Here is a 27,079-nt window from a genome sequence, read left to right on the forward strand (position 1 = left end):
ATAATAAGACCTTGAGATTATAAGGGGGGAAAAATGTCTTTTATATAAAAAGACAAGGGAGGACAGCGAACAAAATGACTTGTGACAAGATACAGCAACAGTTTGTTTTTCCCACCTTTTAGCCTTAGAACAGGTTCCTTTTCATTCACCCTCCTACGGATTGACGTGACTTTCGTCTTAGCTCTATCATCGTCGAAGACGATAAGTAAATATGGAATGATCCAGCCCTTTTATTCTTTGCCCTTGTACATTAATAGGGTTTTCTCATTTTGTGGAGCTAATCACGCTAGCGGCAATCAAAAGACGCGAAAATGTCCGTCTGTAGGGAGGAATCTACGTGGTCAAATGACGCGTCATAGGCCTGAAGAGCTCTCTGACATTCTCCTGTTAATCGAAAATATGCTTGTTTATGAAGATTTTTCGTGTCGCACACCGGCAGGCGTTGATCCTGGATGATGTTCTGGGAAGTTGAAATCATCCACGTGATCGTGTCCCGTTTTTACGGAATGGAATTTTCGTATATCGATTCGGCTGGAGGCTGTTCCGATGCTAATTTTTTTTTATTTTTAGAGAGCTGATTTAACGTTGAATCCAGGGCCGTTTTATCAACCTTGGGGAAGAGGTGGCCCTAAGGACCAAGCTGGCCTACTTTTTGGAAAGAATAATGTGAATGTTTGAATGTGTGTGCAACGATTCAAGTTTCTGTCGGTCATATAAATAAATAAGACGTAAACATCTTGTAGTCTAGGGGGTGGTTTAGTAAGTCAAGTATCAAATATTGGCTAACCTCATACGTTACCAGGGATATCCCAGGGTATCCCGAACCCATGGAATGGGCTACATGCCCATCTTCGGTCACATCTTGCAGTCTAGGGGGTGGTTTAGTATGTCAAGTATCAAATATTGGCTAACCTCATACGTTACCAGGGATATCCCAGGGTATCCCGAAACATGCCCATCTTCGGTCACATTAATGGGGATTGGTCCAAAATCTCAGATTTAAACGAAAAGGGGTGTATGCGGTTTGCAAGCAACATGCGGTATTCAACATGTTGTAGCCTGCTGTAGACTTCTCGTCAATTTCTCAACTCTCGGTACACCGAACTACGCCAATTAACTAATTCATCTGCTTCGCAGTTCGCGTTAAGCAGCTGCTGGTCTTGTACTGTCAAGATTCTTCGCCATAGCCTCACACGGCAACCAGAGAATGATCATTAATTAGGCCAATAAAAATGGCAGCCTAATCTAAAAAAAAAAAGTCCTCATCAAAATTGCTACTCTCGATCGCCAATCGGTGACATTTCTGTTATCTTATCACGCATTTCCCACTTCACCCGTTCTCATCGAAACTAGACCTTGCAACAGTGGGAGTTATTTCGTGATGGAATCTCGCCGAAATTCCATTGTTTTCAGATTCGGGACGACCTCGGAGATGTGACGTCTCGCCAACGATGGACTTTCACAATCTCGCCAACATTTCGTTTCTATCATTCATCTCTGTCTCAGAGCATGAAATGAAGTCTTGAAGTCAATTGGCAACAGCAAAAAAAAAAGACTATGCAGTGTATATTATATACAGTATAATGTGTATGAGTATATATATATATATATTGATGACATATCGTGAGGACGGCCCAAACGACAAGGTTGCGACACCACGGTCATCCATCATATCTTCTATAATCCCCCCCCCCTGTCTCAGTCCTCGTTTAAGGAGGGAGTTAGGAAGGAGAAAAAAAAAAGACCGCAGGAAGTCCTCAAATTCAGTGACAAGAAAATTTGTTCCTTTAATAACATGGGCGCACCTTTTTTTCTCAGGGACCCCGGGGGGAACGGGGAGAATCACGAGACATGGACTGTAATAGAAATGGTGATGAAAAAAATAATAATCCGATAGCATGATGGGAAAAAAAAATGTGTTTTTGTTTTTTTTCCCCGTCCTTATGTAATGCCTCCTCCTCCAAAATGGCCTAGGATTTAATTACTACCTGAGCTCTTGTCAGCCAGTGTTTACTTATTCACCTCAGTGACATGATTACATGAAAGTTTAAACGGACACCAGATGTCTCTCGCATCAATTAGTATTTCGATTCCCTTTTCGAAAGGGGGGGGGGGAGTGAAATCGAATCGTTCGATCATTATCATATCGGTGGACATGTATTTTATGTGATGTATCTTAATAATTTCGTGAATCCTATTAACTACCAATGGGGGGAAATTGAATCCGTGGACTCTTCATGTGAATTTAATGATGTCGGCGTCGAGAGGCATACGCGGTGATAACACGGAAATGGACATATAAAAGACTACTGATAAGATCCCCCTCCCCCAATGCTCGTCCTGCTTCTGCTTGTATTCATTTGATCTGCGTCTATACTAATTCAGTTCGTTGCCCGCCACGCTTTCTGCGCAACAAAGTGTTTCTCAAACTATTCGCCGCGGCTACCAGAGGGAGATCGTCAAACGCGTCATGCCGGGAATATTCATGTGCGCATATTTATATAAGTGTGAATTACGTTACAAAAATTGTTACTGTTATGAACGCGGAAAAATTACAAATTATGGCAAAGGAACAGCGTGTTGATGGCTAAAACAAGAAGGCCGTGGGTAAATGATTGCTAGGAGAAACGGTCAGTGAACAAATGACCATTAGAATGAGTGGGCGACGTTGTAACGATGGCTACAACAACATGGTAATGCGAATGGTGCGACCGGGTGACGATGGCTAAGAAAACGGGAAAACGAGGTAACAATGGCTAGGGAAACGGAGAAACATCTTAACGACGGCTAGAACAATAAGGCAAGGTGGTAACTATGGCTAGAATAACGGGGCAACCTGGTAGCGATGGCTGGAGCAGTTTGGTGACGAGTGCTAGAAAAATGGAGCAACGTGTTAATGATGTCTTGAACAATGTAGCAGCGTGTTAATGATGGCTAAGGCAAGAATTCCGTGGATGCTAGGAGACGCCATCTGAAACCAGAGAACAACGTGTTAATTTTTTCTGGAGCAACGGGAAGGGGGGGTAACGATGGTTAGAAAGTCTGAGCAACTGGTAACTATGGCTGGAACAACGGAATAATCTAACAATGTAAGTGGCTTAGACATGATGACTTGCGGTAAATGGACGTTAAGGCAATGACGCTGAGGTTAAATGATCGCTGGGATGAGAGTAAACGAAGGCCAAGGTTACACGAACTACAGGTAAACGTCCGTTAAATGCAAAGGAACCACGAATTGCCAAAAAACTTACGAACACTCTTTCTTGAATGAACGAGATATTCACGATTTGTCCAAGGATATTTTATATCGACTTCCTAATGCGTGATTCTATTGCAGGATTTCCGAGGGCAGGCCCTAGAGCGCTGGACTATGCCATCCCGTGAAGAGGAACCCTTGATCCTGCAACAGTTCCTAAGGTTCGGAGAAACCAAACCGATTGCCCAGCAGCTGCTTCTGCAAGACGCTGTCGATGGAGCCGATCACATCGTTCATTCGTCGAGAGACTATTCGGAATCTGACATCAAGAGGTTCATCCAGAGGACTTGCCGGACATCGAATTCGACCATCGGCACGTCGTCGTCGACGTCCCAACAGCAGCAGCAGCATCATCATCATCACCCCCACCACCACCACCACCATCAGTCAGTGAAAGTGACGCTACCAATGACTCCAACTGCCAGTTCGATGACGGCAGTCACTGCATCCATGCCGACTCCAGTTACACGAGCGAGTAGACCACCGTCAAGTGTCAGGTAAACTAAGATTTTTCCGATGTGTGCAAAAACAGCTCTGATTCTCAAATTCAGTTTTCAGTTGAAATTAAAATTGGCTTCTCTTCTCTAATTTCAGCTCAACGACTTCTCCCTCACCGACGACAGCGTCACCGATGAACAGTCCTCTTTCTTCGTCACCTCTGAATAAGCTACAGAACATGCAGCCGTATGATTTCAGGAGAGACCGCGCCAGTCCAGACATTCGCTCTCAGGGTTTTCCTCTCGGACTACACTTCGCCCATCACCACCCTCCCCAGAGCACTCCTTTACCATCACCCACAGCTACCATGGCCAACTCCAACTACACGCTGGTGTCCAGTGCAGTCACGACATCCTTCATGACGTCACACACTAATAATAATAACAACAATAACAACAGCCGCTTCAACGCTATGACGTCCGATCTCAGCATGAGCGCCACGGACGAAGGAAGCGACAACGAAACGGACGGCGGAGCCATCAATCTATCTCAACACCACGATATTCCGATCGGTCACCCTCACCTAGATTCGATCTTCGCAGCGAAGAAGATCCGTCACCTCAGGAAGTCGGCGAACCCCATGAAGAGGCGTTGGAATCCCATGATGCTCAGCGCTATGACCACAAATCCGGCGACCGGTAAGAAGAGAGTTCAGTGTCATGTTTGTCTGAAAACATTCTGCGATAAAGGTGCTCTGAAGATACACTTCAGCGCAGTGCATCTGAGAGAAATGCACAAGTGCACAGTCGACGGATGCAACATGATGTTCAGCTCCAGGAGGAGCCGGAATCGTCACAGCGCGAACCCGAACCCGAAACTCCACACCCCGAATCTCAGGAGGAAAATCTCCCACCACGACGGTCGGAGCTCTCTTCCGTACCCGCTGATCCCGTCGTCCACCCTGATCAACTTCAACAACGGGAACGCGACCGGGATGATGCCGTTGCAATCGGTGATGCACGCGCTGCCACCTTCGGAACAGGACATATCATCGACGAGAATGATCCATTCTTCTAACGACTCGCATCACAACAAGATGGACAGCAATCTACCTTCCAGTACCGTCGACGATTCTTCTCCGGAGGGTGGGAAATCGAATCGCCCCCACCAGCACCAGAGCATCGAAAACAACATCGACGAGGTTCTGCAACTGACGAAGAAGCAACGCTTCGAACTGAACGGCGACGCGAGCAACGACGGTGACGAGGGGATCGATCTCACCGTCAAGGACGATCGCGGCTGTCAGTCGGACTCGCTCAACAAGGGCGTCCGGAAGAGGAAGAGCTTCAACCCGACGAAATGCACGGCTGCCAGCGACGACGACCTCCAGTACGTGTCCACCGACGAGAGTAGCAGCGACACTTTCGTCGACGACAACGGGCTGCTGTCGAAGTCCGACGAGTTCAGCTCCGACCTCCTCGAGGACGATTCCAAAGACGACGATCTGGATAAGGATTCCAATTCGGCAACCGCGAAACAGCCGGAACAACAAGTGATGCCGTCGTCCTCAGATAATATCAAGAGGGAAAGCTCCGGCGCAGATCGCGTGCACGCGTCCGCGAAATTCGGCGCCGATGACCGCCCCGATATCCACACGACAAACGCGATGTCTTTCTCGAACAATTTCAGGGCCGAGAATTTGACAACCAAGGATAGAGAGCCGGTCACTCTTGATTTGTCGTCGAAACACCGGGAACCCGCTCCAAAATCCACTGGCGTAGACAGCGAGGAAATTTCTGAGAGTCCCCTACGGCACCTCGAGACACTTTCATTAGGAGCCTTCACCGGCCTCCTCAACCATACCAAATCCACGTTCAGCCATCACATGTCATCGACAACTTCAACCGGCATATCATACCACGCACCCGGATTGGGTCTAGCGTCATCCGCTGCCCCCACGTCTGATCCGGTGCCCCGGGAGAAAAACATACGGGCGCCATCGTCCGAACCTCAACCCCTACCGATGGCCATCACCAGCAGCGGATTGCCGATGGGAGCCGCCGATCCGGACGTCGACAGTCAGATGCAGATGCTACCCATGTATCGAGACGCTTCCATGATGAGTGGCATAGACGTCCCCGTCGACAAGGAGAACCCCAGGCGATGCATAGCGTGTGGCAAGATTTTCCAGAACCACTTCGGCGTCAAGACTCACTACCAGAACGTGCATCTGAAACTGATGCACAAGTGCACCGTCGAAGGATGCAACGCGGCCTTCCCTTCCAAGCGCAGCCGGGACCGCCACAGTGCTAATCTTAATCTCCACAGGAAACTTCTGTCCACCTCCGTCGACAAGGGTCACTACTTCGACAAGGGGGCCATATTCCCTTACGCACACCCCGGCACACAGCTCCGCGACGACTACTTCTCCAGACTGTACGATCCTCAGAGCCTGCCTCTAAACTTCGCAGACTTCTACCACAGCCGACTGCAGGAAGGGTTCCTGCCCTCCACTCCGTTCGGGGGCCCGCTGGGCATCCCGGGCCCTCTGGGCATCATGCCCGGGTTCCACCCGGCGTTCATGGTGCCTCCGACATCCGCGTCAAACTCGTCCCTCAACGAGGGCGGCACGGCGATATCGGACGGCAGGGACGACACCCCGCTCAGTTCCATCAGCTCGACGCCGAGCCCCCGCCTCCACTCGCCGTCGTCCCCGTCGTCGTCCGGCAAGGACAGCAGGACTGCGAGGAGCGGCGGCCGGCAGCCCCTGTCCCTCGAGTCCGAACTCGCCCAGGACGGCGACGGACGGTACCCGTGCAACTTCTGCCAGAGGGTATTCTGCGACTCTTTCCACCTCAAAGACCACTACGAAGGCAACCACCTCCCAAGTCTGGTCCCCTGCCCCTCGGAAATCTGCCACAAGGTGTTCTTGACCAAATCTGACAAAGACAAACATTGCAGCGACGAAGGGCACGGGATCCACCGACTGAAGAGGGAGTCCCCGGACTCGTGAGCCTCATTCAACGACTCGCATGTGACCCCCTATCGACGAGCCCCCCAACTTTTCATTTTTTTTTCGTTTCGGAATACCTGCAATAAGAGGAACCTACTCCCTATGTGTGCCAAGTTTTTGTCCTAAGTGTGCGCTCTTGCCAATGAAGTCGCTGACAATATACAAATCGAACTCCCTATATATATATTAAAAAAAACTCTTTAATATAATAATAATTATTAGTATAAATATATATATATTAAATATATAATATTTACCTTGGAATATATTACATAAAAAAAGAACAATGTATTGTTTGTTTCGGTGCTTTCATTTGTTTTCCCAATTTTTGTACATATATTAAATGTTAGAAGAAAAATTTATTTATTTTTACGATTTAAGTTCTTATTATTATTTTTTTTTGGTTTACCGTAAAATACGTTCCGTAATGTATTGTACGATAATTATCATTATTATGCGTCGTTAAAGAGAAATACGACAAATGACGTATTTTGTCCGTTATGATCAGTATTCCTTGGATTATTATTTTTAAAATGATGATGATGATGATGTCGTCAATGTCTTTTCCTCGTCGTAGATGTACAGTATATTATTATTATTTTGTCCCTTGTACAAAAAATGCCAAGCGCCAGTGTGTACGTGTGTTTGTGTGTGTGAGTGTATATGTTCGATCGATCTCGAATTCTAGTATGGGTTTGAGGGGTTCGAGTCGAAATTGTTTTTTTTTTTTTCTGTACGTGTTGATTATGTATGGAGTTATGTCAGTGATGTCTTAATGAGTTTAAGGGGCCCTAAATACCTCGAGTCCTGATTTCATGAACTTCAGTGGTTTGGGGCCAGCATTAAGTAGGCAGAATTAATGCAAAATACCTGCACAAAAAAAAAAAATACGCGCATAATTGAATTGAAATTCTGAATTAATGAAATGGTTTCAGAATAAGGTAAAATCCAGAAAAAAATTAATTTCGTGCTAATTGGAAGAAATTATTTAAAGAAATATGAATGAAAATTCAGGAATGAGGAAATGATTGTAGAAATTTATGAATGAAAATTCAGGAATGAGGAAATGATTGTAGAAATTTATGAATGAAAATTCAGGAATGAGGAAATGGTCGTAGAAATTTACGAATGAAAATTCAGGAATGAGGAAATGATTGTAGAAATTTATGAATGAAAATTCAGGAATGAGGAAATAATTGCAGAAATTTATGAATGAAAAATCTGAGTTAATGGAAGGAATTTTGGCATGGGAGTGAAAATTCTTTCTGAAATAACTTCAGAATAAATGAAATTTCGAATTTGTAAAATTCCGAAGATGTAATTTCAGAATTGATGAAAATTTTCAGAATGAACAGGAACTCCGGATAAGTGAAAAGAATAATTTTACAATTATAGAATGAATGGAAATCCAGGATTAGTACAAGATTGAACTGTCTCAACGAGTTCAGACAAGCCTAACCGCCTTGAGCTCTGATTTCATGTACTTTCGGGGGTCGGGCAAACTTTCAAAAGGTACACATAAATAAGGAAAAACTGCAAAATATTTGCACACTAAATAAAATTTAATGAGGAATTTTCACACAAAAACGATAAAAGTAAAACGTTTCAGAATAAATTTAAATTCAGGATAAGTACGTGAAATGATTTCAGAATTGTGGGGCATGTGTGTGAGATAGAAAATTCAAGAATAAATGAATGAAAAAATTTTATTCATTCCAAAATTAGTGAAGGAAATAACCTCACAATGAAAAGAGAACGGGTGAGTGACGTCACGTGAAGGGTGAAACAATGTCAGAATTTAAAAAAAAAAATCAGAATGAGCGAAAGAAATTGTCTCAGAATTAATAGAGGAAAATTCAGAATTAATGAAAGAAATAATTTTAGAATGAATATAGAAATTTAGGGTAAAAGAAACAAATAATTTTGATGAAAGAAATCCAGAATTATGGATATAGTTTCAGAATTGTAGAGAAGAAGGAACTCTTAGAAAAATTCAGGACAGGTCAGACGAAAAATTTCAGAATTATGGGATGAAATAATTTTATAATAAATAGAAATTCAGGATAAAAATAAAATTATATAATTATATGGGAAATAATTTCAGAATCGATGGAAAATTCAAAAATGAGTGAAAATAAGAATTTCATAAAAAAAAATTAATGACATTAATGAACGAAATCCAGAATTATAGTTTCAGAATTGTAGAAAAGAAGTAAATTAGAAAGAAATATGAAGATACAGAATTGAAAAAAGTAATTTCAGAATTAATAGGCGGAATAATTTTAGAATAAATAGAAAATTGGGATGAAAGAAAACAATTTCGGCATTGATCAACAAAATCCAGAATTATAGTTTCAGAATTGTAGAAAAGAAATAAATTAGAATAAACAGAAATTCAGGACAAATCAAAGGAATAATTTCAGAATATATTTCTATTTATTTTTGGAATTATTTCATCTTATAGTCCTAGGTGTATTTAGTCATAGTATTTTTCATCCTATAATTTTAAAGCAACTACAAGAAACAATTTCAAAATTATAAGAAATAATTTCAGAATTGATGGAAAGTTCAAGAATAAATGGAAGAAATCCTATTAAAAAGAAAAATTCTGAAATTTTTTTTGGGAAAGAAGTCATTTATTTCAGAATCAATGAATGAAATAACATCAGAATTGATGAAAGGAATAATTTATGAATTAATAATAATAATCCAGAATGAATTTAGCTAGTAATTTTTGAATAAACATCACTCGGAATAAATTTAAATTCACAATAAGTGAAACAATTTCGACATTAATTCAGAATTGAAGATAATTTCAGAATCAGCAAAACTCTTCGATTTCGGGGCCCCTTGTTTGATTCGTGTGCCCGCGGACCCCTTAGGGCCCCCACCCGTTAAAGACAACACTGAGAATGATGAAATCGTAATTCGTCTCATCTCGTAATAATGATAAAAAAGCCCCGAGGATAATTCGAGATAAAAAGGCCATTTCTCTTGAATGGTGTGTCGTCTCGCCCTATCATAATTATACATTCCAGTTGTGCATTAGCTCTGTTATCAAGTCATCCTAATCAACTAAAAAGCCCCTGATTTATACCCAAATTGTACAGACCCCCCCCCCCCTCCATAAGAGATAATAATTTAGAATTTTGTGTTTGTTTTATTTGTTTGAACAAGGAAAACTAAGGAAAGACCCTCCCTCTATTCGATTTATTGTGTGTTCATATGAATGTTGCACAATTTTGAATTGATTATATTATATATATATAAAAAAAATAAATAAATGTTGTTGATGGGTACCATTGGAGTTCGTTATTTACTGTCTACATATATTAGCTATAATACCCGGCGCTGCCCGGGTTTTCCTCAATTACTGGGAGATCGAAAAAGTGATATACCATTATAAAGGAATGAACTATCATGCATAATGTGGTGGTCGAGTGGTTATAGTTACGGACTCGCGATGCGTGGATCCGGGTTCGAACCCCACAGTGGTGGTCGGCTGAAGTTGGTTTTCTGTGGTTCCCAACTTCAAGGCGCAAATGCGAGCCGATCTCCCCGTTAAAAAGTCTCGCCACAGAGAGCAACAGTCCTACAACGATAAGTCATTCAATCATAACACTTCACTCATAGTTAGAAAAACTAGTGGCAGATGGCAGCACTACACATAACAAGCATTACAGAGAAACAACAAAACTTCACGTCAGGTTTCACTACACGTACACGCACATTCCCGCATGTACCGATTCGGTGGGGGGTTCCGCGGTGGGGGGGGAGTGCATGTGTGGTGTACTAGTAGTAGTAGGTAGGGCCTCCAAAAAATGGCTCGGGGATCCATGATGTTCTTAAGTCAGCCACCTCGTTGGGCAATTTGCCTGTTGTGGCGTTGTATTTGTATTTGTATTTGTATTTGTATAATACTGGCAGCATTGAAGAAGTGACAAACCATTGTAAAGGCATATGCACGTCTGAAACGCATTGCAGAGGAACCATTCCGAAAGTGATTTTTGAGGCCCAGAAACCATTGTTGCCGGACGGTTCATTTTTTTGCCCATTTCGGGCATTTGCCCAGCTCTGACGAACTTTTAAAGTAGCCTGTCATTCAAGTCAGTTCCCGTTTGATCTGTATACAAAATCTTGCAACGATCGGTCTAAAAATGTAGATTTGTATAGAGAACAAGCTCAGAAAATATCATATACGTATATACAGGGCAAACGGGGGTGTAGCATTGTACTGGCAAACCGTTGATCCTAGAGCAGTGTTTCCCGAAGTGGGCAATATCGCCCTCCCCTCCGGTGGGTGACGGAAACTACGGGTAAATCGTAGGACCCTATGGGTACGTTTGAGTTTGAGGGGTCGATGAGAAAAAAAATTCTGTAAAATTGGGGCGATGGAACAAAAAGTTTGGGAAACTATGTCCTAGAGGCATACTTCTAGTTAGAAAAAGTATCCAAGTAATACGTAAGAGTATTCGGATATATCATTTCAAGGAGTTGTATAGTTATCAAAATGGAAAAATAAAAACTTTTTATATGGTCCCCGTGCGCCCTAAAACTCAATTAGAAAGTTGTAGCCCTTTCACTCTTGAGATGCCAACAACAAAAAAAAAAAATACACGTGCAACATTCACTGAAATATTTGAAAAACGGAGGATATTTGGGGAAAAAACCGGGTTTTTCCTCCAATTATCCTCCGGTTTTCGAATATTTCAGTGAAAGTTGCACTTAGAAACGTGGATTTTTTTATTTTTTGTTGGCATCAGGAGGGACAGGGCAACTTCATAATTGGGTTCTTGGAGACTGTATAAAAAGTTAATCTTTTTAGTCTAATATACATAACTATACAACCCGTTGGAGCATGAGTGACATATCTGAGTACTATACGTTATTTGGACCAACGGTTCGCCAGTAAAATGCCAAACCCCCTATTTGCTCCGCACCCTGTATATAGTTCATAAGGGCGCGATAACTCTCCTAAAGGATGTTTAGCTATGTCGCGAGTTCGGTACCCGGGGTTCGTACTTGTCAGAAAACTTTCCTGACAAAGGAGTAGAGTAAAAACTGCGACATTACCACAGAAAGAGGTTATTACAACAGGTAGTTCCACATCGAGGGGTAAGCAAACCATCCCCTCGGTGAGTATAAAAAAGGCTGCCGCTCGGAATCGGCAATGAATTGTAGATCGCGTCGTGGTCTAGTCAACCTTGTGGTACGCAAAATTGATAAAAAATAGTACATAATTTTCTCTCATATCGCAAAAAATATAAATGCACCTCAATCGGTTTGAAATTCAGTGTACTGCTCTACAAGAGTAGAATCTAGCCCAGAGGTCTTCAACCTGTTTCCTAGTCGCGAGCAATGCCTGTACCCATCATCAAAAGAAGAGCAAGTTTGACATACCAATGCATGAAATCGGAATGATTTCAATCCGTCAACACAATTTGTGCAAGACGGTTTACTTAAGACGTTGATCAAGTGCTTGATCAAGATCGAAACACTAGTATAGAGCACTCTTTAAGATAATTGATCTAGGCCCAACAGGTAACATGCGGGAGTGGTAGAAGAATATTTCAATAGGTAAAAACCTCTCGTTTACGGACATCGGTGGCACAAAAAAAATTCGTCCGGAAAAGAGGGGGGGGGGTTACCGTTAATAAGGGGTTTCCAAAGCATACTTTCATTATACACGGGGGGGGGGGAAATTATTATTTGGCCGTAAAATAGGGTTGACCGCATCTGAGGGGTTTGTTACTGTATTAGGTTTCTTGATCAACATTTTCGAGGGAGTTATTAAATTTTTTTTTTTAATATTTACATTCAAATTTTGGAAGTTTTCCTGTTTTGAAAGGAAATTAGTGGAAAAATGTTTCCTTTTCATATTAAAATTGGAGTGGGTCAAGTGTGAAAAACTGGAAATTTCTCTGCGCCACGCAACCGTTGATATTCCGGAAGGTTTTCACCTATAGCCAGGTGAAGCACTTTTACCTCTTTTAAAGGTCACAGACGGTGATCGGGACTCAAAATGTTTTAAGGAGCACTGTTTATCACAGGGGAGTTCATTCGCTCTTCTACCCTCACACCTGATGGTGCTCTGTAACAATATTATAGGAAGGTGATCATATACTACTCAGGTTCCGACTAATTTTGTGAATCTCTTCTTGTGAGAAAAAAAATCAGGGGTGGCCGAGAACTGTGCCGCACGCTGCCCGCAAGGGGATTTTATGCTACCCCGACAAGGTAAGAAAGCCGTTCAAGTATTACGTAAGCAAATTTTTAGATATTTTTTTACCCCCCCCCCCCCCTTGTCAGCAAAATTTCGTCATCAGCTCTGCCCCTCTGAATCCAACTCATATTTTCATAAAGGGTGGTTGATTACGTAAGCATTATCCAAACTCCCTCCCCCTTGTCATCCAAAAGCCAGCAAATCGGAAACCCCCTCTCCCCCCCCCCCATCGATGATGACGTAATACTTGAATGGCCCCTAACAATCAAACTATAAATGGATTGGATTGAATAATTAGCAGAACAAGTGAATTCTTGATGCATTACATCTAGCTGGGAACTCAACCAGATAAACAATGAATATATATCAGCCTATGAGAAAAAAATGGAGGATTACCAATACCCAGGGTAAAAGTTTCGCAACTAAATTCACCGTGCCTCACCAAATAACTAATGGCACCTACGAATCTGCTAGTTTCCCGAGTAATTTCGCTGGTGCGACTTATACACCGGAGTGCCACCCATAGTGCGGCCTGCAACGCTGCAGCTGACCGTTGGGATCCCAAGAACGAAAGAAGTTGGCCACCCCGAGATATACATCATGCAAAAAACTTCAAGATAGGCCCAGTGCCGTAACTAGGCAGGTGAAACAGTACCATTCGGAAGGAGGGAGGGCCCAGAATGGGCCTAAATAGGCTTAAATGAAAATTCTTACTCAGGAATGGCTAGTTTCGCCACTGAGTAGGCCTATTCTAGGTATGGTATATCGATGAAATTAGAGCCGAAATAGGTGCAAGCGCTTGCGTAATCAAACATAGAACGTTATTTCCTATTGCATAAGCTCAATCGAGCAGGATTTATGCGATAAGTTCGAACAAGAGCTGTCAAACGATTGCTATGATGCCAATAAATCCTTAAGACGGAAGGTATATCTCCGATTTATGAGTATGAAACATCCATGTATCGCACGCATTACGTCTCTGTACGTCGGTCAAACACATACGCAAACGTTCATCATCAAGAACCCTTCGAATGACGTCCGTATAGTTATGTATTTTTTTTTTCTTTCGGGTCACAGTCCTTAAAAGTCACGTGGTAACCCTTTTGTTCTAAGGGTGAAGTCACGACTGCAGTAATTCTTGCGAGATCGATTCTCGCTGCTTTCTTCCCCCACCCCCTTTTCAATGTAATAAGTTACAATATTCCAGCCAATTATAATAAGTGTTATGGCTCTCAATTACCAAGGGAATCGACAAGAAAAGCGCCCTTTGAAGTATGACTGACCCCCTTCAGACTCATTATGTACGTAGTACGGGAAAATAGATAGAGGGGGGGGGGGGAGCCGCGCTCACAAGTATAATTCGGAAGCATTAATATCCATAAATCAGGCTGAATGATGCTGCTGAGTATCACCAGCTAGCTATACAGGTAGTAGTTACTTGTTTGTTGGGAGGAATGAGGAAAAAATGGTTCACGAAGCGCACTTATATATTTGTAGCGGGTTCATAATGGGTTATTATGGGACTCTCTTGGTGACCCTAGAGCAAGTGCTCTTCAACCGCTGGGTCCAAACCGCTTGCGAAATATTTCGCCAAGTTCTTGAAATTTCTACTTACGTGAAAAAAGTCATACATTTTTCACCCATTTCAGTAATAAAAACCAAACAGAAAATTCGAGGGGAGTTTATGCAGCGCTTTGTATCTCTCAGAAACAACGTAGAACCACGCATGTAAAGTTTTTTTAGCAAAGATAGAAAGAGAGAGAGAGAAGCAACGCACATAAAATTCACACTGCTGTGTAGCGGGAAAATGAATAATATACAGGGTGTGCTGTAAGTGCTAATGCGGCCTTCATCTTAACAGCCGTCCGTCGTAGAGGTACGATTCCAATTCAAAAAAAAAATTCTCAAAAAACGTTCAAAAGCTACCCTACGCCAACTTTGAGAATCACCCCCGTGTCGTGGCGGTAAGATGCTCGTCTATCGCCACGAAGGTTTCCGTCGCGGTCCCAGGTTCGAACCCAAAGGAGAAATACGGAAAATAATTTTTTTTTTCCTGTAACGAGCTTGAGGCGACCACTGATAGATGGTCGGAGGGGAGGATGCTTATGCTATTCGGAGGGCCGTGTTTCGGTGAGGAAGATGCTTATGCTATTCGGAGGGCCATGTTCTGGTCAGGATGGGGGACGCTTATGCTATTCGGCGGGCGATATTCTAGTCAGGAGAAGGAAGACGCTTATGCTATTCGGCGGGCCATGCTTTTTGGTAAGGAGGGAGGGGAGGATGCTTATGCTATTCGGCGGGCCGTGCTCTGGTGAGGTGGAGGAGAACGCTTATGCTATTCGGAAGGTCATGTTCTGGTCAGGAGGGGGACACTTATGCTATTCTGCGGGCGATGTTCTGGTTAAGAGGAGGAGGACGCTTATGTTATTCGGCGGGCCATGTTCTGGTTAAGAGGAGGAGGAGGATGCTTGTGCTATTCGCTCTCGTAGACTAGATGAGCTGAATGAAAAAAATAGTGTACTGTGAACTATTTTTGTACTCTCTCTCTTTGATCATGTGTTAAAAATGTGAAATGTAATTATGTGTGTGTGTGTGTGTGTGTGTATGTGTGTGCACACACACAGAGCGGAAAAAATTAAATTTTGCTGCAAAACATGATATTGAAAAAAAATAAGTGCCATCATATTTCCTTAATCCCTAAACATGCAAAACACAGTATCAGTATTTCGGATTAGGATTGCGATAAGTAGATTACAACGATAAGAAAATGTTAAAATGGTCATTATTTTTTGCTACAGTGAAAACTATCATTTCATTACGATTCAATTGCTTATTCGGCGTTTTTTTTAAATACAAATCAATAACAGTCTCCTGCATGTATCATGCGATGCTTATCAAACATCGCGTTCAACCACCTAACCGGTTTTAAACCAACAACCAATTTTATTTGAAGAATTATAACAAACAGTTTTGCTTTTATTCGATAGGTGGCAGCAGGAGGTCGAAGCGCAAAAGGTCATTAAGTATTGCGTCAGCATCGACGTTTCGGGTTTGCTGACTTTTGATGATAAGGGGGAGGGGTTTTGAATAATGCTTACGTCATCAACCACCCTGTACAAAAATATGAGATATTCTTAATTACATTTTACTGGTGTACCAAAGATGACAAAAAATCTATCGCTAGTTTGTGGGCACCTGAACTAACATTCTTCCTATTGATAAGCCCTCTATAGAACCACTGTAGAGATCTCTAAATGTCCCGCTGATTATTTAAGTGTTCTAGAAATGTGTAGCGGGCTGATTAAAGTGCCCTGAAACTGTGCAACGTATCACTCAAGTGATCCGTAATTATGCCACGGATCACTTAAGTAATCTGGGAATGTCCCGCGGGTAACTTGAATGATGTAAAACTGCACCGCGGGCTGCTTAAGTGCTCCAAAACTGTGCCACATTCCCCATAAAGCATCTCTAAATGTTCCACAGACCGCTTAAGTGTTCTCGAACCGTGCCGTGGGTCACTCAAGGGATCCGTAAATGTGCCACGGGCCACTTAGATACTCTGGAATTGTGCCACGGATCACTTAAGCGATCTGAGAAAAATGTGCAACTTAGTTCATTTTCACAAAATTTAAAAAAATAACAGCTGAAAACCCGCGGCAACCATTAAAACAATAAAGATCAGTAAGTATTTTAATTACAAATTTAATAAATTTCTCGCGGAAAATTGCCCGAAATTAAATACAGATGGGTAATTTGAATTCAGGAAAGAAAACACCGAGATGTACATTAAAAACTGTTGAAACACAAAATTTAAAAAAGTAATTATTTCATTTTTATATAAAAAAAGGAAACATAATTTTAAATTTTGAAAAAAATACTAGAAAATTTTTTCATTCAATTTCATAAAAATTTCGACGTTATAAAAATTTTTTTTCTCTCCTATTGAAACGCAATCGTAATGGAAAATGATAATTAATAATTAAGAATGTGTAAAAAAAAAAATTATTAAAAAATAATTATTATTCCTCAGTCGTGAACGCTAGCTCCCCAATCTGCATATTCACATTTTTTTCCTTTGCCTTTCGAAATAATCAAATTATTTTATTCGTAATTAAAATTTAATTGTTAATTATAGTTTCTTTTTTTTTAATTATTGTACAATTCGTGATTGTTTTTATCAATTTGAGTATCTTTCTCTACGTTCAAGTAGAAAGATTTCTCAACGTTTCGAGCTTCGTAGGACCTATGGAAATTCGTATATTTTGCCTATACTCATAGACCCCAGGGGTTTCCAACGTAAAGTTTCTCGCGGAACCCTTGATTTTTATAAGGCTGTGCAGCGGAACCCTTGATTTTTATAAGGCTGTGCAGCGGAACCCTTGATTTTTATAAGGCTGTGCAGCGGAACCCTTGATTTTTATAAGGCGGTGCGGCGGAACCCTTATTGATGAAGAGGTGAACTCAAACAAATTTTCCAATATTTATCCAAAAAGAAGTGTGTGTCCCCACACTGCAGTCTCAATCATAGTCCCAGGGTAAAATTAAAGAGGGCTTCGCATCATCTTTCACAATACATATTTATTGTCATTAATCACTGTGTGCCAGATATCACCGTGGAAGCCCCTATTCAACTGAGGTTTCCGCATGAGCCCCACAAGGGAGTGAGGCTGGTAGGGCTTCATCCCCGGGGGAGGGGGGGTCCGAACGTAATTCTCATTATTGATTGTTTTTTTCGCACTATAAATTCATAATAGAGCGGCCCCATGAAAAGTCCACCCAGAGAGCCCCCCCACCAGAAATTTCAGGCTAGAGGGTCCTGCTGAGGGATGTGGGGGGCCATGGGTCTCCGTGCCGTGGCCGATTGAACTCATGATTGGGACTGACGAGGTTGGAGCCCTGACAGTCTATTGGGAGACACATTCGCGAATCAAGAGCTTTGATTATAACCATCACCACAGAAGAAAAGTACCCGTACGAGAACTCTGGCATGTGCTTTAACTGAAATAATCATGTTGCTAATCATTGAATAATATGGTGGTCATCTGTGTAATATCTCCCGAGACCAGGGACGGCCTTAAATATTTTGCGGCCCGATGCAAAAACAGCATTGCGGCCCACTAAAATTACTTTTCCTGATCTCCAGTATCCTTGGCACCCTGACGCAATCCAGGTTAACATTAGCACCCGAGACTATCAAACTTATTACGTACCATATTTATGACTAAAAAAAACCACCTGGCTATAAATTTGGGCTCATCGCAAAACTGTGAAAATTGTAAGTGTCCCCCCCGGGCATTTGAAGAACCACTACACTCTATAATTATGCCCCCCCCCCAAAAATGGGCTTACAGGACTCCAGCCGGGAACACCAGAACGATTTTCATTGTTACCACCCTCTTCCCAATGTAGTTTTAGATACATCGTTAAGATGAGAACCTAAGCACTCTTTCCGGTCCAGCGCTCGGGACATCAAACCCACGTGCACTCTGGGCTTGAGCAGGGCATGTTTCACCCATAGACAAACGAACATGTGCCCAGGGCCCCGAAATTGGCTGCTTTTTGCATTATACGCACGGGACCCTACTGACGCTTCTGCCTCTAAAAACACTATTTACAACGGGCTCCAAAAACTCCAAAACCCCAGTGCTCGAACTTATGAGATAACGGCGTGGCTTGGGGTTTTGTCAAAACCTCAGATCTGTGGGTTACCTGTCCTAGACAGAAGTTTGATATTGCTTTATTAAGAAATCAAAATGAAACTCAGTGTAATCAAAATTGGTTTTTTTTTTCCCGTTAGCGGCCCCTAAAATTTAGCGGCCCGGTGCAGCCGCACCCTTCGCACCTGCCTAAGTCCGGCTATGCCTAAGAACGAAATCAAGCATCTATCCTCAATGGTTTAAGCGAGCACCATGATCGACCTCTGCAAGATTAGGACTGGCAAAGCTCTAGCACGAGGGCCCAAGACAGATGTTATTAGTATTTTTTTAAACTATAAATTTTCAATATAGAAGAGGCCCCATCAAACATCTGAGTCTAGGGTGTCCCGGGTCCAGGATGGGGAGGTGATGGGGAGCACCGAGAAGCCCGTGATAAAGGAAGAATTTAATGTTGTTTTGCAGATGGGGGGGCATTGTTTTTTATTTCACCGGCGCGGACCTGTTTCTCTGCTCACACAATTTCGATATCTGTGCGGAATGACATAACATATACTACATAATGCAATATATATTGGGGGAAATTGTATTTTTTTTTTGCAACTAAAAAAAACTATTTGTACACTGTACTCGGGCGCAGTCACTCATACTACTTTACCACTCTAAATCCGGTCATATATCGCCACACGGCAATTTCCAACCAGTGGAGTTGGGTGGGAAATGAAAGCGCCATCTATCGGTGGTCGCCCCAGGTTCGGTAGGTAACTTGTTTCTGATGTTCTATGGCCATATTTGAACGCGTGGACCTTGACGGTAACCTTCGTAGTTACGTAGGTTAGTAGATACGGTCACTCCCACGATCACTCACTTGGTCACTAACACGATCACTCACTTGGTCACTAACACGATCACTCACTTCTTCACTCGCTCACTCATACGGTCACTTACCAATTAATATGGTCACTCACACAGTCAGAACTTACTTGGTGACTCACTCGGTCATTCATACATACAGTCAGGGCAGGCGCAATATCGGGGATGAAATGTACCGGGGGTGAAATGTCGGGGCGAGATTTCCGGATCCGACAGCCAAATCGCAGTGGTATTAAAACGAATTCTACTCGATTCAAGGAGTGAATCTGGTGTTGCTTCTGGGGTTTCCAGACCCATCTGCGGGCCCTCCTTTTTTATGTATTAAGTCTCTGTTTTCAAGATTGCTTCTGTTTATATATTTTCCAAAAGATAAAATAGCCTCGTTCTCAGAAAAACATGATAGTAATTAACAGGTTTTTTTTTCCCCCTTCTTCTTACCTGCCCCGAAAGTTCTTCTTTGTCACTATAAACTTCACCTGGCCCTTATATATATAACTTTTTATTTTTTACGTTACTGAAAATTGGTTATTTTTGTTTCCACGCCCCCTATTACATTTAGCCCGTCCCACTCATATCTAGGGTGGTCCAGAAGAAAAAAAATATAGGATAATATATAATCGCCTTTCTCTTATATGTATGTTTGGACGAGGTAATTTTCCAATTTTCTTTCCCACCGTTTTGGGCCACGGCGTAATGGTCTCGATGTAGGGTTTTTAGCCCGGAGCAATTTCTTGTTGCTATTTTGTTTTTGGTTTCGAGTGACCGTTTTTTTGCTTCTCTTTTTTTAATTCTTACCCGTGGCCACCTTCTGGTCGTATCTCCTTTTTTTTTTATGCCCCCGTCTCTAAACCCAGGGTCCCCTCTGACGTATAGATGTGAGACTCCCCTCATTGGAACAATCTGATTTCTTGAAATTAGACCCTCTCATGTTATTGATTTCCGGGTGATTTCGAGGCCCCCCTTTCCTCAGGTTTTGTTTTTTTTTAATAGTAAGAGCCTCTTATATTCTGAGTACAAGTTTCGGCCCCTTTTGTCTCTACATTTCAAGGAATGAGACCCCTTTCTTCTTATTAAATTTATTTCTGTGTGATTTTCGTCCCTTTTTGTCGCATTTTCATGGAACTCTCAGTTCTAGGAGAATGAGACCTTTTCATATTCCGAGTAAATTTAGGTCCCCCCTTTGTCTCTTAAGCAGTGCCTTCTCACTTCTGGGAGTGAGACCCCTTTCATCTTGCATATAGAAACGTCCTCTCCACTTGTCAATACAAGATTCATCGAAAGACTAGTTATTTGTGGAGATGGAGATTACAAGGAAGAAAATTCATCACTGCCCCCCACGGGGACTCGAACCCCGGTCTCTCGCTTGCCGGACGAGTGCTCTACCATCTAAGCTATGGAAGCAGATAGAATATTTCAACCTTGGAGCGTATATATATGTTGAAAGGACTCCACTTGTCAATCTTGTATTCACAAGTGGAGAGGACGTTTCTATATGCATATGGATATCTTGTTGGCCTTTGTCATTCACGAGCTATTAGTTGATTGTTGACGCCGTCCATGTACGGTGCCTTTCAACATATATATACGCTCCAAGGTTCAGATATTCTATCTGCTTCCATAGCTTAGATGATAGAGCACTCGTCCGGCAAGCGAGAGACCGGCGTTCGAGTCCCCGTGGGGGCAGTGATGAATTTTCTTCCTTGTAATCTTCATCTTCACAAATAACCAGTCTTTCGATGAATTTTGTACCCTTTCATCTTGTTAAATATATTTCTGAGTAAATTTCGGCCCTTTTCCGTCCCTTAATCAGGGCTCCCTCTTAGTTTTAGGAGTGAGAAGGGGGGTTCTCCCTCCCCCTCTCTCATTTGTACTTTGAGGAGCCGTCCCCCCCCCCTTCAGGTTTCTAAGAGTGGGACCCTTAATTATCGAATACATTTCTGAGGGATTTTCGGCCCCTTTTGTTCGTATATTCAGAGCCCCCCCCCCTCCCCCTCTTATTTCTAGGAGTACGACACATCCATCTTCTGAGTAAATTTCGGCCCCCCTTCTGTATCACTCCTTTTGTTTTTGCACTTTCATCTTCTAGATACATTTCGGCCCCTTTTGCCTCTTCATTTCTAGGAATGAGACCCCTTTTGATCTTCTGAGTAAATTTCGGACCCTTTTGTGTCTTCATTTCTAGGGGTAAGACCTTGCCTTCTTATTGCATAGATTTCTGAGAGTGAATTTCGTCCCTTTCTGTTTTTTAACCAGGGCTCCACTGCCCCCCCCCCCCCTCATTTCTAGGACTGAGACTCTTTCATCTTATTAAATTGATACCTGTGAGATTTTCGGTCCCTTCTGTTGCACTTTTAGGGCCTTCTTAGAGCGAGACCCTTTCTGCTTGTTGAATAGATCTTTTAGTAAATTTTGACCCCTTCCGTCTCTTGATCAGTTCACCCCCCCCCCCCATTTCTAAGAGTGAGGTCCTTTCATCTTCGGAATGAATTTCGGCCCCTTTCCCTTCATTTCCAGGAGTGAGACCCCTTTCATCTATGTTATTAGTAAATTTTGGCCCGTTTTGTCTCCCAGTCTCTAGTGAGTGAAACAATTTCATGGTCCCCTCACTTCCAAGAGTGAGCCCCTTTCTAAGGGGTATATTGTCCTATTATTAAGTAGATTTCTGTCCCCCCCCCCTTCCGTCTTCCGTCTCTTCACCAAGACCCTTTGATTTCAAGATGTGAGATCCCCTTTTCGTCTTATTGGAACGATTCTTAAGTAATTTCTGTCTCCTTCCGCCTTTCAACTTTCGTTCCTACGATTCCGTTCAATTAGACCCTTTGTTAACCCTATTTTCAGCGGCTGCAAACTAAGGGGGGGGGTGTGGGGAGTTTGGGATGTGGGGAACTTGGGATTTCCCAGATATTACAAAATATCTGGGCTTGGAGGCATGATATAATTGACATGACGTACATTCTTTTATGAAGACAAGATAACTCGTCAATGTCGCTTAGAGGGTTAAAATAATAGGGTTTGTGTACTCTTTTGGTCATTCACATGCTTGCACACTCTGTTGGTCGCACGCTTGTATACTCTTTTATGCACTCACATGGTTGCATACTCGTTTGGACATTCATATGCTTGCGTACTCTTTCAGTTACTCAGATGCTTGTATACTCTTTTTGTCACTCTCATGCTTGCATACTCGTTTGGTCACTCACGTGGTTGCATACTCTTTTGGACATTCACATGCTTGCGTACTCTTCTGGTCACTCACATGCTTGCGTACTCTTCTGGTCACTCACGTGCTTGTATACTGTTTTCGTCACTCACATGCTTGCATACTCTTTTGGTTGCTCTGGTGCTTGTATACTCTTTTGCTCACCCACATGCTTGCATATTCGTTTGGTCATTCACGTGCTTTCGTAGTTTTTTTGTCACTCACATACTTGTATACTCTTTTGGTCACTCACGTGCTTTCGAACTCTTTTGTCACTCGCATGCTTGCGTACTATTTTGGTCCCTCACGTGCTTCGTACTCTTTTCGGCACTCACATGCTTGTATATTCTTTTGGTTACTCACACGCTTGCATACTCTTTTGGGCATTCTCATGCTTGCGTACACTTTTGGTCACTCACATGCTTGTATACTCTTTTCGTCACTCACATGGTTACTTACTCTTTTGGTCGCTCACATGCTTTCGTACTTTTTTGTCACTCACATACTTGCCATTCCGCCTTTCTTCCATTACGTACTGAATTTCCTCGCTAATCATTCCTAAAATTTGCTGCCCTGTGCTATAGCCCGCTAAGAACCTCTGGGAAAACAGCACGGTGTTGCCGCATTTAATGCTGTTTTTACCCGACTTTCCTCTGCTCTTAGAATTCCAAAGTCTCTGCTAATGATGCACTTAAAAACGTAGGATATTTTTTGTTGGCAACAGGAGAGTCAGGGCAACATCTTTTGAACTGGGTAAAGCACAGGGTGTCCATATATTGAGATTAAATTTTTTATTTTATTTTAATAACTGTACAACCCTTTTGCAACATGAATGACATATCTGAGTGCTGTACGTTATTTGGAAACTTTTTCTCGTTGGAAGTAGGCCTTTGGACAGGGTTCTTAACCTATGGGTCGCAACCCGAACTTTTTTCATTCCAAGATGTGTCGCTCAATCCCACTAATCGCCAAGGGATCTTGAGATGTTCCGAATCTAAACTTGTTTCCCGGAGGCTTCTGAGAAGGGTCAAATAAAACCCCCCTCCCCCCCTTTCAGCCAACGATTTTGGGTCACGACCCAAACTTGATTCACAGGGACTGCCGAGATGGGTCGTACGAATTCACTTAGAGTCAGGAATTCTTGAGCTAAGGGGTCACGACCCAAACTTAGGTCGATTGGGCTTCCAAGAAGGGTCGAACGAACCCACTCGCAGCCCAGTATTTTTGAGCAATGGTCACGACCCAAATTTGATTCACAGGGACTTCTGAGATGGGTCAATGAATTCACTTAGAGTCAGGAATTCTTGAGCTAAGGAGTCACGACCCAAACTTGATTCGCAGGAGCTTCCTAGACGAGTCGTACAAATCCTGTTGTAAATTAAATTATTGCGTCATTGATCTCACTAATTTCGTAAGCAAACAGTCCCATGGGTCGCGAAGTTGATCTTGTTGTTGGTTTTAGGTCGTGGTTAAAAAAAGGTCAAGAACCCCGTGCTCTAAGATCAACGGTTCGGCAGAAAGATGTCATACGCCCTGTCAGGCCCGTAGCCAGAAATTTCGTTCGGAAGGGGACCACTTTCATTCCGGGGAGGGCCAAAGTGATAGAAAAATAGATTTGGCCGTCTTTTCCCCTTTTTTGTCATTTTCTTACATTTTGGGATGGGGGGGGGGGGGGACCAGACCCGCAAGTCTATCACTACGGCCTTCCTTCCTGTTACTCAATGTACCCCAAAGCTGTATTGAAAATCTTGAACCGCTTTAATGCAGTGCCGTCTTAACGCATGGGGGGCACGGCCCGGGGGCCTCAAGACAATAGGGGCCTCAGAAAAATGAGAGGTAGTTGAATTTTTTGAAAATTTCCCAGTTAGGGCCTCAGAAAAATCACTTGACTCGGGGGTCCATGCAGGGCCGGGGGCAAAGCACATGTACTCAATGTGTGTGTATATATATATATACCATTTTTAGTGTATTTTCAAAAGCCGGGGGGGGGGGGAATGACGGGCCTGGGTCCATGATGCTGCTTTGATGCACCGTGTATATTCTATTCCCGAAACATATCTCTAGATTTTGATGGACATGTGCTGCCATCTCTTCGTCAGAAAATCAACAAACATTTGAAAGTTAAGGTATTGTATAGCAGATGGCAGCACAAGTCGTAAGATATGACTCGTGGGAAATTTCTTAGTATTCTTGGGGAATTTTGAGAGTTCATCAAACAAAAGAATTTTTTGAAAAAAATTAATGCAGTGGAATACTTTTCTATTGTAAAATGCTTTATTACGTATTTTCCCCGCTGGATGGCAGCATATTTGCCGGAATGCATGGGAAAAATTTAGTCAAAAGGGAAATTTTTGAGGGAAATTTTGCTGGAAGAGGTTACCATCACACTGGATATGAAGCTGAGGCAGAAATCGGATACCCGGGGGCAGGGCCGGATTAAGATGTTTGACGGCCCTAAGCACTTCTATGATTTTGGTGCCCCCCACCCCCGCTTTATACGTATATTTTACACAATGTTGAATCTATCGATGGGAAAAAAAAAATTGAATGAAACTTTGTATTTCAGAAGTAACTAATCAAAGACCAGCAGTGGATCCAGAAGTAGGGTAGGAAGTAATCACCCCCTCCCAAAATCATAGCGGAGATAGACTTGGAAGCTGGGCCGTTATTTCAACTTTTTCTGGGGGGGAGGGGCAAATTTTTTCCAGGGGAGGGGGAGCTATATTTCCGTAATCGGGTTTCCTGCCAACTGGGCGAAATATTTTTCTCGCCAATGTGTGATACTTGCTTATACGTGGTAGAACTCCTTAATACGTATATGAAGTCGTCTTCGGTAACAAAATTCGTACATTTGCAATAATCGATTCTATGTAAAAAAAATAATTATTTCTTTCCACAAAAATATTCAGGCAATATGGATGATCGAACAAATAAATGAAAATACGGATTATACGGTCTTAAATAAGGTTACCAGATTCAAAACTGAAAAAGGAGGACGCCTGGTGCGAACCTTAGGCAGTGCCGTCTTAACGCATGCCTCCCCCACCCTTGGTCGTGCCAGAAGGGCCTCAAGAGAAGAGATGCCTCAGAAAAACGAGACGTAATTGAATTTTTCAGGTAGTGCCTCCAAAAAAAATCCTTTGGCTCGGGGGCCCATGATACTATTACGACGATCCTGCCTGTCAGCCCCACCCTTGTGGGGGGTCATGGAATTCCAGTACTTGATTCATTTACTTCTATTAATTTATATTAATTATTACAAAAACAGCAATAAATACACTGCTCAAAACAATTAGGGGAGCAAGCAAAAAAGTGAAGAAAACCGTGCGAGACAGCCACGTATTGGCATACAATGGATAGTACACGCGTATCAATGCGCAATACAGAAAAAAAGACGTAAAAAATTTTGTAATTAAGCTTTAATTCTTTGAAAATATGGAAAAAACATGAAAAGATGATTTAGGGCAACAATTTGGTTACATGTAAACGATAAAAAAAAGTACTGTTTAGACATGATGCATGAGTTTTAATAGGGCGTGTGGTCTCCTCGAACAGCTAAGACTGCTGCACACCTGTTTGCCATGGATGCGATGAGGTTATCGATCAGACTTTGGGGAATTCTGTTCCACTCCTCAAGAAGTGCAATCTGCAAGTCTCGGACAGTAACAGGCAGCCTTGGTCGCGCAGCAATGCGTCGTCCGAGCATGTCCCAAACATGCTCGATTGGATTCAGGTCAGGAGAGCACGCTGGCCATTCCATACGCTGTATTGTTTCAGCTTCAAGCATGTTCTCCACCAGACGAGCTCTATGCGGTCGGGCATTATCATCCTGGAAAACAAAGGAATCTCCAATGGCTCCAGCGTAAGGGATAACATGAGGTCGCAGTATCTTGTCTGCATACCTTCGGGCCGTCAAAGTGCCATTCCGAATGATATGCAGGTCCGCCTATGCTGATTCCACCCCCATACCATCCAACCAGCTCGTCTGTATTGTGACCTTTCACGAACGAATGCGGGGTTATTTCGAGTGCCCCTGTCCCTCCATACCAGAACACGTCGGGTGTCACACTCCAGACTGAATCGGGACTCGTCTGTAAACAGCACTTGGCTCCAATCATGTTGCTCCCAATCTCGATGTTCAGCAGCCCATCTTCTTCGGGCCGCACGGTGGCGTGGGGTCAACGGAATGCAGACCATTGGCCTACGTGCATAGAGCCCTCCCTCATGAAGCCGATTACGTACTGTTTGGCTGGACACCCTTCGTCCTGTTGCCAAGAGCAACCGTCTTTGCAGCTGCGTAGCATTCTCTGTTCTGTTTCGACGGGCTGTTAACCGTACATACCGGTCATCAGTTGCTGTAGTGGCGCGTGGCCGACCTTGCCCTGGTCGACGTCGAACATTTCCTGTTTCTTGGAATCGATTC

At 42.9% G+C, this 27,079-nt stretch overlaps 1 protein-coding gene across 1 annotated transcript in view; it reads left to right on the top strand.

Moving 5' to 3' along the window:
- LOC149071628 (zinc finger protein basonuclin-2-like) overlaps nt 1–9,998 on the top strand; it is a 210,065-nt gene extending 200,067 nt beyond the window's left edge. Inside the window, exons 5-6 of the mRNA XM_089247741.1 lie at nt 3,338–3,753; nt 3,851–9,998. Of these exons, the coding sequence (XP_089103867.1) occupies nt 3,338–3,753; nt 3,851–6,707 (3,273 nt within the window). The 3' untranslated portion in view covers nt 6,708–9,998. The remainder of the gene's footprint in view (nt 1–3,337; nt 3,754–3,850) is intronic.
- Nucleotides 9,999–27,079: the final 17,081 nt, after the last annotated feature.

This window comes from Pholcus phalangioides, unplaced genomic scaffold (assembly GCF_987345545.1).
Source record: "Pholcus phalangioides strain wild (caught in Gottingen) unplaced genomic scaffold, Ppha-v1.0 ptg000018l_1, whole genome shotgun sequence".
NCBI classification, from domain to species: domain Eukaryota; kingdom Metazoa; phylum Arthropoda; class Arachnida; order Araneae; family Pholcidae; genus Pholcus; species Pholcus phalangioides.